Raw genomic sequence first — 19,652 nt, 5'->3', positions numbered from 1 at the left:
CTTGTCAGTAGTTGCACATGCCTATAGACTAAACACGTAATATGCATGTGCATGCTGTCACCGTTTTCACAAATCTGCGTTTTTGTTGTTTACACGGAGGTGATTACGGTATCATTTTCAAAACCTTGCACTTTGAAACATGTTTTCAAAAGTTTGCATTTTCAATCCCCCAAAACACTAGTCGTGTAAATGAACGGCCAAAATATATACGTTTTTAGTTGAAAACGGTATCATGTAAACGCTAAATAAACTAAAACTGCCAGTAGGTGGTGGTAAATGTCTAAATGAGTAAGTCATTGAGTCATTCATTCATTCAATTCATTAAAACGGCTGATTTATTCAGGAATATTCAGGAATGAAATAAATGACTCTCTTTATGAGTGGGTCATTGAATCATTGATTCACCTGACTGATTCGCTCAAAACGCAGATTAATTCAGAAATTAAACACTGCTGTGTGTTATATTGCTTAAATATATCATGATATAAATATGAAACAAAAACTCATACAGGGGCATTTTTTGCCCTGATATCTTGAATTTTAGGGTCATTCTAACTGCATTCTATAGACTTTTTGCCCTGCTTCATGTTTGTCACCAGTCAACTTTATAAAATTTAAGATGAACTACACAAATTAAATTTACGCTTTAATTTGGACAGCATATAATATATAAAATCTCTCACACCCACTCACACACATTTGACTAAGTCTGACAAACAGGAAGTCTTAAGTAAGACTAGGAAGTCAGTCCCTACGTTGAGCATGACACGTACTCCGCTCTTGGGTTTACTCCGGCTGCCTTTGTGCACAACTTGATTAGTTCCCTAAGGCTCCTTCTTTATTTTTAGTGAACAACATGTCTTTGATTGCTGCATATATCTACCACAAACCATATGCTCAGCTTCTCCATAGTAAGACTGTTATGTAATTTATAATACCTTTCCTCGTTTTTCTTTATTTTCAAAACACAAAAGCAGATAGGGTCCAGGGGGCTGTCAAAGTTAAAATGTTACTCTGCTCAAATGTTTATAATTAAAATTTTTAAATGTAATTATGTTTAACTCAATAATTAAACACATTTAAAAAATTTGATAAAATTACAGGTTCAATTATGTTATTAATTGCCATTATTTTGTTCTGTTGACAGTCCTAGTTTTTAACAGAAGTAAATAAAGAATAAATCTGCATTTTATTTAGTGAAAGGATTCTCTATAAAAGCTACCTTGATATTCATTAATGATATTTGAGAAAAAAAGTCAGAACTGTGAGATGCAAACTCGGAATAGTGAGGGGAAAAAAGCCAGAATTGTGAAATAAAAAGTCACAATTACCTTTTATTTATTTTTTTATTTAGTGTCGGAAACAAGCTTCCATAGAAAACCCCTGACTACTGATGAAAAAATATATACCAGGCAGATCTTTATCACTTACTGTGAGAAAAGTGCTACTAAATATGAAAAGGATATCAAAAGGACATCTTCCTCTTGGTTTCAGATCATAGTGGGAATCATCCTCCTTTACTACCTCCTGGGAATAAGTGCCTTGATAGGGGCCACGGTCATCACCCTTCTGGCTCCTGTGCAGTACTTTGTGGCCACCAAGTTATCAGATGCACAGAAAAGCACATTGGTGAGCTACTTTACTTTGTTTAATGTCTTAATAACCTTCGGTCAAGTGACAGTGCAAATACAGATGATATTTGCGCAGTAAAGCCAGAGCTTGTCCAAATGATAAGCCTGTCAAATATTGGATGAGCCCTAAGAGATTTTATGTTTCCCTAGCATTGTAACTAATGTATAATTTATGTGACGGCGCTCAGGAGTATTCCAGCGAGAGGCTGAAGAAGACCAATGAATTGCTGCGGGGAATCAAACTCTTGAAGCTGTATGCCTGGGAACACATCTTCTGCTCAAGCGTGGAGGAGACCCGGGGCAAGGAGCTCACCAGCCTGCAGACCTTTGCCCTGTACACCTCCATATCCAGTAAGACACCTCTGCTTTCACAGTTATCTCACAGAAGAATAGGACAGAGCAAAGATGTTTATTACATAGGGTTAGAGACATTGTATAGGGTTGTGGAAGGGGTTGGGTGATATTATTATTATTATTATTATTATTATTATTATGGAGATATCACAGGGTTCTTATTATTAAAGCAATAATAACACCTATTTTAGTGTAAATTGTAAACATCAAAAATTATATATATATAATATATTAAATAAACAAATGTGTGTACACACACACACACACACACACACACACACACACATATATATATATATATATATATATATATATATATATATATATATATATATATATATATATATATATATATATATATAATCATTTTGAATTAGAATCATTTTTAATTAGAATCACAAATATATATACACACATATATATATACACACATACACATACACACATATATATATATATATATATATATATATACACATACACATACACATATATATATATATATATATATATATATATATATGTGTATGTGTGTATATATATGTGTGTATATATATTTGTGATTCTAATTAAAAATTATTCTAATATGTGTTATAAGTTGAGCTTTTATCAAAAATGTTTTCTATATATGAATTTTATGTAGTTTGTATTTTTATAATTCTATAAATATAAAATCATTTTTAATCTATAGATAGATAGAAAATATATATAATTTTTTAGATTATTAAAAATGGTTTAGTTGTAAAAAAATACAAACTATATAAAATGTGTGTATCTCTCTCTCTCTCTGTATATATATATATATATATATATATATATATATATATATATATATATATATATATATATATATATAAAAATATAATATCTTTATTTGCATTTTTTGGCAGATTGATTTTTTTTTTTTTTTTTTTTTTTTTTAAATAAGTATTTTTAATGTTAAAAAGCCCATTCAATAAATCATAGATAGATAAATATTCCAAATGTTTTTCAATAACTCAGAGGGCAGCTCTGAGATCAACATTTTCATCTCATAGCTTGCTGGAAGTCAAAACGTTCATTCATTTTATTATCGGTTTCTTCTCAAAAACAGTTTAAGAGGGAAAACTCTTGAACTCTTAAAAATACATCAATATCAATGCATGTTTTTTTTTTGTTTTGTTTTTTACTTGAAATTGAAAGCAAACCATCCACTAACTTTTGAAACAAAACGACTGCTATATATCTTAATGAATGAAAGAGCTGCTGACTTCATAAGTAGAATCTCTTTAACAGTGCTGCTTTCTGAAGGCATTCGTATTTAAGTCAAGGTTACACATTCTTTCAACCACAAGGCCTGTTTGTTCTCTTTTCACTGCATTTCTGTGACACTGGCAATATTGGAGAAGGACTGTGTTGCTCAGCAGGAGAACATCCTGCATGCAGTGGTGCCAAGAGACATCAGTTTCATGTAACATTCAGTATGAATCAATATTCTTCCCTACTGGGTTTTCTGCAGAGAATCACTCAATTTGGATTGCTCTTTTACAAGATTAAAGATTTCAGTTCAGCAAATATTCTATATAGCAAAACATATTAACCTGGAAGCCAAAAGAGGACACCAAAAACCCACAGCAGTCGAGTGAACCAGAGCGATAGCAGTAAAATAGCTGATAGCTTGGTGTAGCAGAACTCAAAGGAAACAATTTTTTCCCATGGCCCTTTTTTTTCTGAAAATAGTTGTGGATTGAACTTGTCAACCCATTGTAGACACAAATGAAATTTAGTTCTAATGGCATTTCTGGGTGTCATCAGTTCTTCCCAGCACATAAATGCCATATGGACTGCTCATCCCTCACAGCAGAGTAATGGACCATGTCAGCAGGGCAGGCCATTCCTTCTCTACATACTGGTACTTACTAGTTTGGTTCAGAAGTGAGAGATGATGATAGCTACCACAGTCTCTGGTTAAATGTCAGGGATGGTTCAGTCTCTAGAGAGCAAAAATCCTATTCATTTTCTCCATAGAAAAATTGATTTTGAACAATTCCATAGAAACCAATACATACCTACTGTGAGCACCAAGGTTATTAATAGCCTGAAGCAACCACCTATACTCCCATGAAACATTCAATGAATTCAGTAACTCTTCCTAGAATTTAAAGAAGTGTTTCTCAAATGGTGGGTCACAAGACCATTTTGATTTGTGGAGTGTGTAGTCAAAGAAATAACAATAACATCAAAAAACGTAATTCTAAATGTTCTTCTGATTTTTGAAGGGCATTCGTGAAAGATGTTGATTCGTGAAAGATGTTAAACGCAGTTTAAGTAAAACAACAAAGTCTCTCACCTTGGAATTTTTCAATTGTGGTATATCACTTCATTATATATAAAAAGCATGCAACGTCATAGTTACGTTGTCAATTAGTAAGTCATGAAATTATTGAAAAGTATACCAATAAATTACATAAGTGGTACATTGTGTGTTAACTGGTAAGGATTTGCATGTTCATTTTGATCAGGATCAGTATCCATATGTTTTATTAAAAGTTCATGTTAGGATTGTGTTTTTACCATGGTAAATGTAGCTTCCATAAACTTTGCATTGTTGCAGACCATGTACACCCTTTCATGGAAACGGTATCTTTAAGCAGGATAATGTGCAAAAAAAAGCAAAAATGGTTCAGGAATGGTTTGTGGAGCACAACGAGTTTGAGGTGTTGACTTGGCCTCCAAATTCCCCAGATCCCAATCCAATCAAGCATCTGTGGGATGTGCTGAACAAACAAATCCGATCCTTGAAGGCCCCACATCACAACTTACAGGACTTGAAGGATCTGTTACTTACATCTTGGTGTCAGATACCACAGCACAACTTCGGGGGTCTAGTGGACTCCATGCCTCGACGGGTCAGGGCTGTTTTGGCAGCAAAAGGGGGACCAACACAATATTAGGAAGGCGGTCATAATGTTATGCTGGACTGTTGTATATATATATATATATATATATAGAACTGAATCTGAAGCATCTCAAACAATAGTAGGCTGAATCAAAGTGGGCCGGTGCAGGAATGTGTCAACACGTGACCGTGCATTATGAAATGAAATACCTTTGAGATTTATATCAGCAATGAGGGATTATAGGGACTTAAGCTAGTCCATAGGGTACTAATAAAGACCTGAACAGACATTCATGAGTTATGAATGCAGTCAAGTTTCGTTTGCCCTCATTTAATGGAGCGTTAAGGTGTAAATTTGTGAGAACGATAGCAGGAAACATACTTAAACCTCTCAGTCATTTCAGTTTCTCTAAGTAATGAATGGGTCTGCTGCCAATGGCAATTACTTATCAGTAATTACTTAATAGCAATTACCTAAACAGATTCTGGTATTTGCTAATTTACTTTTGACCAATTTTGTTCATTAATTAACAAGATTGATTTGATAATGTCAGCAGCAAGCTGGCAAACACATTCTGCAGATACAGCATCCCTCAACAATCAGCAGCTTCTTGTGCAGTTTTTGTTTGCAGCCAAATGCAGGATTCACTCAACTGTGGCACTTCCAACTCAAGCTGTTAAGAAGAGCAAGTGCTTTAATGGAATTGCACTTTTCATTATGTAGGTTAGAAGATAGAAGTTGGGCATGATTCTGTATTCAGGGCCCAGAAATAAAGATTTTTTTCCCTCCTGCTGGACCAGAAGATGCATAGATTGACTGACTGAAAAATCCATCCATCCATCCATCCATCCATCCATCCATCCATCCATCCATCCATCCATCCATCCATCCATCCATCCATCCATCCATCCATCCATCCATCCATCCATCCATCCAAATTATTTTATTTATTCTTTTTTTTACTTTATTTATTTACTTTTTATATTTATAAGATTACTTTTTATTGTTTAATTGTTTTACTGTTTATTTATTATTATTATTTGTATTTTACATTTGCTAGAAATATTTGTCATTAAATTATTACAACTTGTTTCTACATTTTTATTTTTATTTATTTACTTATTCACTTTTTCAGTCATTTATCATTTATAGATATATCATTTAATTTATTTTTTGTTTACTTTTAATTTATTTGCTTTTAATATGCTTATTTTTTATTTTCACTTTATAAAACGGTTAGTTCCTGTCCTTGATTCTGATTGGTCAGTAGCTGTGTTTTATTCTTGATAAAACACAGCTATGACCGCTTCACCCAACGGTTCTGTGTATCACTACACAACACACTTAGCAACCACTCTTAGCAACATAAACTGTTTGTTCTCAATTGATATTGTTCATTGAAGCTTACTGTATTATGTAGAAGAGTATTGTGAGAAAGAGATTGAGTGAGTGAGTTTATTACCTGCATTCAGATTTAGCATTTACCTTCATGTCAGTCCTATGTTCATAATAAAAAATCTGTTTAAAGGTGCCCTAGAACTTTTTTTTAAAAGATGTAATATAAGTCTAAGGTGTCCCCTGAATGTGTCTGTGAAGTTTCAGCTCAAAATACCCCATAGATTTTTAACTCATTTTTTTAACTGCCTATTTTGGGGCATAATTAGAAATGAGCCGATTCAGGGTGTGTGGCCCTTTAAATCTGATGCTCCACGCCCCAAGAGCTTGCGCTTGCCTTAAACAACATAAAAAAAGTTCACACAGCTAATATAACCCTCAAAATGGATCTTTACAAAGTGTTCGTCTTGCAGCATGTCTAATCGCATATGTACAGTGTTTATTTTGATGTTTACATTGATTCTGAATGAGTTTGAGGCTGTGCTCCGTGGCTAACGGCTAAAGCTACACTGTTGGAGAGATTTATAAAGAATGAATTTGTGTTTATGAATTATACAGACTGCAAGTGTTTAAAAATGAAAATAACGACAGTCTTGTCTCCGTGAATACAGTAAGAAACAATGGTAACTTTAACCGCATTTAACAGTACATTAGCAACATGCTAACGAAACATTTAGAAAGACAATTTACAAATATCACTAAAAATATCATGTAATCATGGATCATGTCAGTTATTATCGCTCCATCTGCCATTTTTTGCTATTGTTCTTGCTTGCTTACCTAGTCTGTTGATTCAGCTCTGCACAGATCATGACGTTAATACTGGCTGCCCTTGTGTAAGGCCTCGATCATGGGCTGGCATATGCATATATTGGGGGCGTACACCCCGACTGTTACGTAACAGTCGGTGTTATGTTGAGATTTGCCTGTTCTTCGGAGGTCTTTTAAACAAATGAGATTTATATAAGAAGGAGGAAACAATGGAGTTTGAGACTCACTGTATGTCATTTCCATGTACTGAACTCTTGTTATTTAACTATGCCGAGGTAAATTCAATTTTTGAATCTAGGGCACCTTTAAATGTCTGATTTATTATCTTGTCCTTTTAACAGTTAAGGGGTTTTTCCCGTGACTGACAGCACTAGTCAAAGCATTTGTCAGTTGCGTCTTGTTCCGTGTTCACAACAATTCAGTCTTTTCAAAGTAAAATACTGACTAACACACTCATAAAGACAGTCTTCACTGCCATCTAATGGCGTAATAATGTAATTTCTGTTGCTGTTCATGGTCAGGGGCTATTTTTTTTCCGGCGGAGGGAAGATTTAGTGAAACTTACTTCATGAAAGTTGCATTGATACATATTTTTGGCTTTAATATTTGTATTGTGTGGTAACCGTTTTATAAAAGCAATAAGTTACTCGACTTATTCATGAAACAGCACAACCTTATCAACATGTCTTAATGTGTTCAGTATTATACAGTACATACAATCTTTTTGAAAAAACAGATATTGAATCAATCATAGATTTTTTTTCCAAAGTTTATGTAGCATAGAATTTAAATTCTCTACAATGACATTTAATTCTCTGCTCTTAGAGCTGTAAGAGCAGCTGCATGAGTTGTACAAGTATTAGAAAGCATGTAGAAAGTCCTCTGAGCTTTGGATCTAAGATTATAGAGAAATATATCATGCTTACAGGGATCTGGCAAGCCATGTGTCTCAGCTTACAACACTGGTAGATCATTGTCAATGTTCTTATGTTCTTTAATGAAATCGCATGCTCACCTGGGCACTGGAGAAATGGTGCAGGAGCAGTACAACATCTCAATATGTCTTTACTACATACTAGACATATATGAAACAATATATATTCTACTGGGAAATTACTAGGTACTATTATATCAAGTGACAGCATATGGACACATGGATAGATGAAGGCGAAGATAGCCAGATAAGTGTGTTCACTGACATTTTTTTACCTATATGCATCTTTTTACTAACAACACTGTTTTTTGTTTGTCTTCACAGTATTTATGAACACGGCCATTCCCATTGCAGCGGTTCTCGTTGTAAGTATACAACATTTAGTTTGATATATGTTCCTATTGAAACTATAAACACGGCAGATGAAAAGATCATGTATTTGTTTCAGACATTCGTGGCCCATGTGCATCTGTCAGATGATGCGGACCTGTCCCCCGCTGTTGCCTTCGCCTCCCTCTCACTCTTCCATATCCTGGTCACTCCTCTCTTCCTGCTATCTAGTGTTGTGCGCTCTACCGTCAAAGCCCTGGTCAGGTCAGTTGCATGCTATTGATGCAGGATGAGATACATAAAATTAAAAAATTTATTTAAAAAAATTACATGAAAATTCAATTACAGTTTTTTTTCAACTGCTTACACACATTTTCAAAACTTTGCCTCTTTTTTTCAAAACTTTACACACAAATCCAAGAATTGCACACACAAAATGCTAAATGCCTCACATCTCTTGCAAAATGAAGCACTGTATGCAAAATATCACAAACACATCTCAAAAGCAAACATTTTGTCTTATGTTGCAAACACCTTTGCCATAATATTCTATTGCATATATCATTTACACACAGTTTTTCAAAACCTAAAGCTCTTCTTTCATGAGCTCCTATACACATTTCTGTATAACATAGAAAGTAATTGGCCGAGAGATGTTGAAAAATTCATGGTAGACACGAAAGCAAGATTAAAAACCAAACTATTTATTTTTTTACTGTAAGCATTTGTGGTTGTGAAAACAGTACACAGTACGAAAGTAAAAAGAAATACATCAGCCATGTGTAGTTGGATAGAAACAATGGTTGTGTTTGAAAAAGGAAATCAAGATACTTCCTGTTAGATTTTTGTTTGTGTTTTGCAAAAAGTGTTTTATTAAAGTGAAAACTGAGTCAAAGGCAGAGAATTAGTGTATGGTTTTGCAGATTTGGTGTGTGGTTCTGGTGTTTCAGTGTCAGGTTTCATAAATTGTGTGACAAGTAAGGATTTTGTGTGCAAGCAGTTGAAAAAAACTGTAAAAACCTCAAGGTAGGTTTTGAAAAGATTCTTTAACCCTTTAACCCTGCATGAAAGCCACCTAGCTAGAAAAACAAAATAATAATCAAATTTAAAAAAAAAAGTAATATATATATATATATATATATATATATATATATATATATATATATATATATATATATATATATATATATATATATATATATATATATATATACTTTTTTTTATTTGATTATTATATTATATTATTTATTTATTTATTTATTTTTTTAAATATGATTATTATTTTGTTTTTCTAGCTAGGTGGCTTTCATGCAGGGTTAAAGGGTTAAAGAATCTTTTCAAAACCTGCCTTGAGGTTTTTACAGTTTATATATATATATATAATTTGAAATCTTAGAGTCTGAATTTTAAAATTAATGCAGTCAATTTGATTAAAAGTTGTGCTGAGTTATTTGCTTAATAAATCAAAAATAATTTTCATAATTTATGAAATACTTTTTTGAACTATACTGCAATGTGTCAAAAACATCATACAGCTCAGATAATCATGTGTCATTTGCAGGCTTGGAAGGGTTACTTTAAAAATTTATTCTGTTACAGTTACAAATTACTTCATAAAAAAGTATTCAGTAATGTAATCCAAGTACTGCAATATGAAAGTAATGTAATCTGATTACTTTTGGATTACTTCAAGGTCACACTTTTTGTTCTACTTTAATTTTAATGTAACTAAAATCAAATGTAGCTTTCCCATGACGTTTATCACTTATAACATTATTAAACATGCATAGATCATAGAAAATTGCTTCATCATTACTTACAGTGGATGCTCCCGATTGGAATGAGTCCAAAATCAACATAATCCATTGTGTCAATCACAAGATATTCCTCATGGAGTAACGATTTTAAAAAATTCCCATCAGGAGGGTGTCAAGGGCTAAACTTGACAACAACACACAAAAAAAAAAAAACAACCTGAAGGGAGACATTTTTAGAATAAGGCCTTTTACTTAAATTGCGTACAACAGGTTTTACAGCAGTTTTGATCATTTAGAGACCATGGAAATTTGAGTATCAAGTTGGCTTTATTGAGTTTAACATTAAAATCATAACAGGCTTCTTCTGCTGCACAAATTACATAATACAATTTACTGCTTAATTTCTGAGCAATAGCAATTGTGTATTACAGTGATATACAGCCAACAACATGGGTTCAGGATTTACAGGTTTTAATTAACCACCCAGGTATATAACGAATCGTCCTGTGTGTTTCTTGTGTCGATGTATGATAAATCACTTCATCGCCGATAGACTCTCCTCTGATGAAGGAAATGTGTGTCTGCCTCGGGTTCAATCACATCAACTCAACGATGTGGAACACATTTTAGAGAGTGAAGGCTGTATTTATAGTCTACAAACAGGTCATAAATCAGTGCTGTCTGGAAAAACAGACCATATGTGCCACCGGTCTCAATATATACTTGGCACCAGAGGGAAAATGACTGCCCGCTAGTGATCAACATTTTTCACGATAGCATCAGCTGTTTCCAGTTTCTTTACAACATTATCTCCTTGCAACAATATTTTCTAGATTCGGATATAAAATGCATCTGTCTGAAATCTTCAAGTCTTGTTTCTCTCAGGATTTATTTCCGTCATGTTGGACCATGGTAATATTTCAGAGTGGTTCAAATTTTCTCCCAAAGAATTAATTGCCTTTTCAAGTAAATATTGATTAAACAGAAGTATATACTTTAGTCCTATTTAATTTTCTAGGAGTGGTGTCAGTCATCTCAGAATGTCACTCATTTCTTGACATGTGAACAAATAATTGTCAAATAAGAATAAACAAAAGTCGTTAATGTGACTGAATATCACAAGACATACTGTTTTGTTTTCTTTTGGCCAGTGTTCAGAAGCTCAGCGAGTTTTTCTCCTGTGATGAGATTGGAGATGAACATGAGCCCAGAGCAACTATCCTACTCAATTCAACCAATCACAACAAGTATCAAGCCCTGGTAAGTCAAGTCAGTTCACTATAAAAGCTTAAACACGTCAACAGATTGTCACACCATGACCCAAAAGCTTGTTTAATAAATAGATAAATATTTTATTTGTTAGTTAGTTAGCAAGTTAGTTGGTTGGTTGTCTGTTTATTGAAAATGTGACCATTTGTCTGAAATGTATTGCATTCGTGATGTGAATAATATAAATAAATTATTATTAAATAAATAACCAATTAAATTATTTATTATTAAATAAAAAACTATTCAACAATAAATAAATAAATATGTTTTTATTTATTCAATGAGTAAATTAAAATGTGACTGTCAAATTTGTTTAATTCTTAATGCGAATAAGATAGATAGAAAGATAGATGGATGGATAGAAAGACAGACAGATACATACATAGATTTTTCTAAAAAAAATCTTGGATACACTTATCTTGTTATTTTGACATAATAATTCGTTATTTCGAGATATTAAGTCGTTGTTTCGACATAATATCTCGTTATTTCGACATAACTCATTGTTTCAACAAAATAATTTGTTATTTCAAGATATTAAGTCATTTCGACATAACTCATTGTTTCAACATAATAATTCGTTATTTCTAGATGTTAAGTCGTTATTTTGACAAATCTCATTATTTTGTTTTCATTTTATTTTTTGACTACTTAAAGAAATAAGATATGTCGAAATGACTTAATATCTCAAAATAAAGACTTAATATTTTGAAAAAACAAGATATGTTGAAATAACGAGATATGTCGAAATAACGACTTAATATCTTGAAAAAGTGAGTTATGTCGAAATAACAAGATATTTCAACATTATAATTCATTATTTCGAGATATTATTTCAACATATCTTGTTTCGACATAGCTCGTTTCAACATAATAACTTGTTATTTCGACATATCTCATTATTTCTTTTTCTTAATAGACAAACGTGATATTTACGATTTTTGATTACTTGAAATAACGAGATATGTCGAAATGACTTAATATCTCAAAATAACGACTTGATATCTCAAAATAGCAAGTTATTATGTTGAAATAATGAGTTATGTCGAAAAAAAAAGATAAGTTTTCTTTCTTTTTTTCCCCACCATGCGATTCAGGGCTTCCATAAATAGGTGAATAGAAATGCATTATTTTAAAATTTAAATATTTGTTCTTGTTATAAATAGACATTGAAGCCATATGACTATGACTTTACATTATTTATGTTTGTAATATCACAATCCTGGTAGGCATGGAGAGGTTATCATTAAAGAGGATGTTCATACTGACACAGATATGTTGTTTTTCTCACCTCTGATAAAGCCTCTGAAGGTGGTGAACCGTAAGCACCCAGTCAGAGAGGACTGGAACAGCTTTGCCCTTCAGAGCGAGCAAGAGGACGAACCGCTGGATGTGGAGGAAGATATCTGCATCAAGGTGAGACAGGTTATTTCTGTACTCAGGCAGTAAACAGGAATTTCATCTATGTGAAGAGCCCATTGAGAATAAGAATAACTGTCAGTCTCCATTTTGTCCATTCTAGATAACAAGTGGATATTTCAGCTGGATTGATGGAACCCCAACGTTGTCCAATGTGGATATTAAGATTCCTTTTGGTAAGTCCTGTCAAAAATAAACCCACAGGTGCTGGCGATGTTGAGCCATGGCACTCATGTGGCTTTAAATCTGGCTTGAACTTCAACCATAAATGAAAATTCGAAAATTCCAAACCTGTATGACTTCCTTATTTTTATTTATTTATTTATTTTTGTGGAACACAATAGAAGACATTTTGAAGAATGTGCAGGCTGCTCTTTTACAAGTAAATATTTCATAGTTGCTTATGCTGTAAAGCTCTAAAGGACATGAAGTATCATAAAAGTAGTCCATATGACTTATTCAGTATATTTTAAGTTTTCTAAAGCCAAGTGATAAATTTGTGTGTGGAAAATAATTAAATTTAAACCATTATTTTGTGAAAAACTATCCTCTTCATCACACAATTTTCAGTTTGGGTGAACTATTACTTTGACACACAGATTTGTTCTGTTGCTCCATGATATCCATTTATCTTAATTTTTGATTCATTCTCTCTGCAGGCCAGTTAACTATGATAGTGGGCCAGGTGGGTTGTGGGAAATCATCTCTTTTGCTGGCTGCGCTCGGCGAGATGCAAAAGATCTCTGGCACAGTTATATGGAACAGGTGAGAACTTCTGGACAAATTATGGAGACTAAAGGCCCATTCACACCAAGGACAAAAACTATCCACCTTTTCAGTATCCAGTAATCAGTATCCTGATTATTTGTTGTGCATTTACAGCTCATGACTGAATGAGCTGTAAAATTTCCTTCATGTTTTATTTTCAGACGTCAAAAGAATAATGTAACGCTTGGTATTTTATTGTGACACGGTATCAGAAGAATATCTATGGCAAGAGCTCTTTTCAGTAGCTGCATTCTTTTCCTCCTAATTATTTTATTTTTTTCCCCCTTTGTATTCCGCTGTAACAGTATGAAATAAGACAACATATACTCTGCATTTGTGGTCTACTCTACCGATTTAATTTATGGTATGTCTCATTAATAATTCACTGGAATGCACATGGAATCTCTTGTTTTTCTCCTCAAATCCTCAATCTCTTTCCAAGTTTTTCACATGGATGCTTTAAAATGCTTCTTTTCACTTCTAATCCATATTAGCAGTTAATGAACAGTGCAATGTATGTGACATAATACAGATATATTAGAATAGGGAAGTCCTCACCCCAAGCACAGTGATAATGACACAGAGAAACAGTATCGGTGGAATCACATTCAGAAAAAAATTCTTCCAGCTGATGAACAATAAAAAACATTGGCAGCCAATCAGAATCCAACAGAGCTTGAGCATTTAAAGCAGAGGGCGACAAAACTGCAGCACGCATTTATGTAGTGCAACAGAGGTCCATAACAGAACGTTATGGACCATTGGTGCTGACACCAATATAGATATTGTCATGCAGGGTTGTAAATTTCATCTAACAGTTATTTATTAAATCATCTTGCATCCTCCACATAGTATTTTAGGATTCATCTGGGACAGAGAATGTCTCTTACTATATTCAACTGCAGCAAGCCCACTGATCTGCCACTTAACATCATATTGAGCAAAACCCAACACAATATTAGCCTAATATCAGGCTTATTGCCATGTTATTTTGGCAGTTTGTTGTGTTTTTCCAAATGAAATGGTGAAGAAAGCTCTGAAGTGACTGAAGTTCATGTAACACGGTAAACGTCACGTGTGTTTGAGTTTGTGTAGTAGACGAAACAACACCATTCATTCACACAGACACGCAGAACATGCAGACTTATAAGCGACATGCTTTGGTTGCTGTTGCGTTTATTTCTACTATGTGAAAGCCTTAAAATCTCTGCAGTGGGTGAAACTCGCGTAATAGTTTGTGAAGTCAAAGGTACCATCTCTCTTCCATCCTTAGTTTGCCAGTTATTCATTACAAGGATAATGCATATTAGTAAAAGCATCCTTTTTCATTTCCTTTGTCTACAGATAAACCTTTTGACAGCCGCAGTACATTATAAAAGTATCCCAAAAAAAAAAAAAATCTGCAGCCTGCGGCTCTGTAATTTTTCCTGTGACTACATTTTCAAAATAGCCCAGTTGACCCTTCACTTGGAGTTTGACTGACAGGCGAACTAACCAATCACAACGCCAAATCCGCCATTTTGTCCGACAAAGCAGTCAGGTAGATTAACGTCAGTGGACCTGAACTTGAAAAATGGTGTGTATTGATGTCTTTCTGCAGTTGAAACAACATTCCTTCTGATGTTCATTCATGTTTATCTGATGCTATAAATTAACTAGTAGGAAAAGATGATCGGTTCACGGGCCGCTTGAACTGAGGCGCTACAGCGATCTGTCGCAACACATTAAAGAGCCACAAAATGGTATTTATTGTTTAAATTTCTTTAAAAATTATGTTTAAAAATTACATTTCAAAAGTAACCTGCTCTGTCTTGTCTGTTGACATATTGTCAGTGTCCTCTTTGAACCGCGATGTGAGAACATGATGTGTGGTGTGAGAGCGGCATGGCTTGTCGGACATAGGAACAGTAACTAAAGGGGGCGGGTCTTTGCGAATGGTCAATTGTGCAGGAAAACTGCGACCCTGGTAACAATGGTTCTCTCTCACTGGACTTGTGTGTGTATGTGAGGCAAAAGAGAAAAGCAGGCAGTGAACCAAAGCACTGTGAGGCAAGGGAGGGGGGACTCAAAATGTTTGCCCCATTTGCATTTGTGTTGTTTTACTACTTACACAATTATTTAGTATACATCATTATATTATTTATAATACACAGCATGGTTTTTAATGATTAAACATGTTGTCATGTTTATAATTATCGTTCTTAGTGTGAACAGCCAAGTTTCCATACAAGGACTTAATTTTTTGCAGAAAAAAGGTTTAGCGCATCAAAAAGTTGACCAATGTAAAGTAGCTGATGGAAATGCTACTTTTGTTTTGCTCCCCTTTTTTCGCTGAATGACATTTCTCGTAAGATAATTATCAGTCTTCAAGGTTTATTTCCTTCTCCCGTGTCTTTCCTGTTTGAACTCTGGGTAGAATGAAAGATAGCAATTTGCTGTTACAGTAATTGAAAAGCTCTAATCGACGGTAGAAGTGGTCACCCTAATTTCATACTCAGGCTTGGTTGAAGTGATTGGTGTGTTCACAGGATGGAATCCCATTTGCTCAAGAGAGCTCTTTGAATCAGAAAGAGCACATGGAGAGTGCTGTGTGCAGAGAATACATTGTAATGAGTAATGCCTTTCATAAAGAGCTTGAAATTGCTTTGATGCTGTGGATGTTTTGGGGATTGGTAATTCTCGGAGTCGTTATTATATAAAGAAAAATTCTGATAAGGGTCTGTTAAGTGCAGTTCTGTTTTTTAAGCTTATACAACTCATCCTCAGCCTCTAGGTAATATAAAAATTGCTTATTGTGTTACCAGCTCTTGTTAACATTTCAGAGAAGATCTGAACTCATGTGGGTGTTCAGTTCCAGGCTTGTGTAAGACACAGCAAGAGCCTAAAGGAAAAATTGGACTGCCGCAGCTATTGATTCCCAATTTTGTGAGCCAAAATTTTTATTGAGATCAGCTGATCCCACAAATTTGATTTATTGGAGTCATCATGAGAAATCACGTTTCCTTAATATTTTGACAATATTCAATGTACTATGAAAACAAGCTCTTTCAGAACTTCCTCGCCCAGCAAGAAAAAGGAGCATTTCTTGAAAATAAGCTATTATTTAGTTTATTTAGCTTCTATTTAGCTTTATTTTTTATTTTAGTTTAAGTACGTTTAGAACTCATCTAGTATTTACATTTTATTTTATCTCGCTTTATTTCAGTTAACAAAAACAATTTTTAATAGTTTTATTTTTATTTTTAGTTAACACACACACACACACACACACACACACACACACACACACACACACACACACACACACACCTACACACACACCTACACACACACACACACACACACAGACACAATTATATAGATAATTGGACTGCCGCTTATATTCATTAAACATCCTACCTTTTGAGATTTTTGTTGGGATATTTTTTAAAAACTTATAAAAATTATTCTTGCATTTTAATAACATTCTTAGGAACTCTTGGGAATGCAAAATATACAAGTTAAACAGGTATATAAAATCTTTAATAGGTTGTTTGCACATGACGTCACAGCAGCAGCGCGAATGAGTCTGGAGGGCAGGGAGTGACTTTTTCTATATAGGAATCCTATCAAAAACTCAAAATTCGTATGTTTTGCGTCGTTTATGGTTGCTCAGATTGATAAAATCGAGAACCCAGAAGGTGTTTATATCGTTTACATAACTTATACCATTTTTTATAACTTCTATCGTTTTTTAACTTTAAAAGTTGTCGCCTTTAATAGCGTTTTGTGTCTGCTGATATTGAAATTAATACCTGCTTACCTTTTTTGTTTTTGACTTGGTTAAATATCCACATACTTCATGGTATCGTTTGCAGGCAAGAGAAGCTATTTTATCCCATTAAATGATAATTTGATGTTTTCACTTCAGTTTTGTAGTATTCCGTTCACAATGTTGATCTGGTTACTATGAAAACAGTGTCACGCGCTGCTGCTTCAGCCATCATATGGTAGAAAATGTCCAAATAAATAAATGTTTAACAAGATGACAGAAGTCGATTCAACAACAAAGACAACACTTTCAAAAACACTCAGCTATATGTGACTATTTTATTGAGTGATAGGGAGTGGGTTAAATCAGTGACTGTAACGAAGTTCGTAAATATGGGAAGAAGGAGGCGGGAACCGGCGAACGTCCATACAAAGTTTAATTACAAAATAAACAAAGAACAAAATGAAAGTAATGCCGGCAGACCCTCGCAGACGTCTGCTGACCACACAAACATAACAAAACATAAAATAAAGTCCAGGCCTGGTCCTCTCTCGTCGCTCTCGGTAGTCGCTCCTCCTTTTATGCTCCCGGAGCTCCTCTGTGAGGGACTCAAGGCCGGTGCGCCTCCCAGGTGAAGCTCATTAACACTCGCGCCACCGGCCTCGCGCCGTTCCCTCATGGCTCTCGCCCGCCCTGATCGCCACAGTGACATTATTAGATTTGATACGGCATCTTCCCGTCACCTCCTCAACCAGCTTCCCTTAGTACTGTGTTTTTACACGTATAAAAGGCAACTGTACACCATCCAGTTTTTTTTTTTTAAATGATGATGTGAGCTCCTGTTGCAATTCTCGATTCAGCATGACCTACAATGGCAATATTTTTCACAATCGCGACAGAAAATCAAAAATACTGCCCTAACTTCACTAGCAGAAAGGCAGCGCGATGTAAACAAACCGAGACTTGATCTGAACGCGGTGTGATGGCAGCTTCACATTGTCTATATCTACCTCCTCGATTGCAGGAATTCTTTCAATTCAGTGGAAAAGTCGCTCCTCTTCATAACATAAAGATCCCGTTCAACATCTGTTGTGATTTTCTGTTTATACCTTTCTAAACCAGCACAGAAAGGACTTTTCTCCATCTCTTCCATTCTAATTTTCACTGCTTGCCCTCCACCGGAATTTTGCGCATCACCAGAACCACGTGATTGCAAACAACCTATTTTCTCCTTATTTTTAAAGAATTACATTCTTAAGATTGTTTCTGTTACATTTTAAGCAGTTCAAGACCTTGGTGAATCTGGCCTCTGAACTTCCAGAAGTTTATACAGATGCATCTGTCACATGACCCTAAGTATGAAACATTGTTGCAACTGGCCAATCACACACAAGCTGCACTTTTCACCAATGTGATCCCAGTGAAACAATCACTGATCACCTCAAAAAGGTCTTGATTCAAATGAAAGAAAAAGGACATAATATGTTACTGCATCTCATAATGCCTCAAATGTCAGCAGATCAAGGGTAACAAGGCCATATCAGAAATACACTGACATTAGGGCACTAGAAACACGTCACACACCTGACCTTCTGGGGTCAAACAGAGGCTGCGATGTACCCATCCACCACCATATCAAGTCCTCTTCAAAAATTAGTCACCTGTTCTTCAGCCTGTGCCGTCCAACAGGCTATTAGTAATTACAATGTTGATTAGGGGCTTGTGTTTTGATGTTTGCACACCCTTTTATGAGACGCATCCTGGGTCAAGCACAATACAGATGGACGTTTGTTCAAGTGCCAGTCCTCCCTGGCAACAACCAACCAACTGAGCTCAAATCAAAGGTCCTACTTAAGATAACAATTGGATTAGACAGACAATGTGGGTCCACTTAAAGTGTTTTAGATTAAAATATAACATATAAATAAACCTGTAGGATAGATGCATCAATCATTCAGTGAAACGAAAGGGTTAGTCAAAGAAATCTTGCCCATTTGAGCTTTCTGAATCAAATTACCCTCTTAGACCCAAAACAAATACTCTTTAAATTAGTTAAACCTGAATAATGGCATCTATTGTAATGGCACATACATTTTTAAATTAACTCTAGCACCCCTTGAGTACCGAGGTTTGTTAATGAATCCACAATGCATTGGCCAAGCATTTGCTTCTGCGTTGTTCTACATGCATAATGTATCTGACATATAAAATGAATTATCCATGGCCGACATCAGAGATGTGAACACTATGAGAACCATCTTCGGTATTCAAATGGTTTACATGGTATGTGCGCCCAGTATGCTAATGCTAGCAGAGGGTGAAGCTAAATTTATGTTTTCTATAAAAATAGACCACAAAGACTTATGGCACAAAATATCTCCTTGAACAATCGTC

The 19,652-nt window shown here is 34.6% G+C and overlaps 1 protein-coding gene across 1 annotated transcript in view; it reads left to right on the top strand.

The window, feature by feature from the left end:
- abcc8 (ATP-binding cassette, sub-family C (CFTR/MRP), member 8) overlaps window positions 1-19,652 on the top strand; it is a 111,147-nt gene that overhangs the window by 48,294 nt on the left and 43,201 nt on the right. The window contains 8 exon segments of the mRNA XM_067379078.1: window positions 1,495-1,629; window positions 1,820-1,982; window positions 8,289-8,329; window positions 8,413-8,558; window positions 11,203-11,311; window positions 12,623-12,736; window positions 12,843-12,915; window positions 13,399-13,504. Coding sequence (XP_067235179.1) covers window positions 1,495-1,629; window positions 1,820-1,982; window positions 8,289-8,329; window positions 8,413-8,558; window positions 11,203-11,311; window positions 12,623-12,736; window positions 12,843-12,915; window positions 13,399-13,504 — 887 coding nt within the window.

Source organism: Chanodichthys erythropterus, chromosome 24 (genome assembly GCF_024489055.1).
Source record: "Chanodichthys erythropterus isolate Z2021 chromosome 24, ASM2448905v1, whole genome shotgun sequence".
NCBI classification, from domain to species: Eukaryota; Metazoa; Chordata; class Actinopteri; order Cypriniformes; family Xenocyprididae; genus Chanodichthys; species Chanodichthys erythropterus.
Note: the sequence above shows the minus strand (reverse complement) of the source record. Positions and strands in the feature narration are given on the sequence as shown.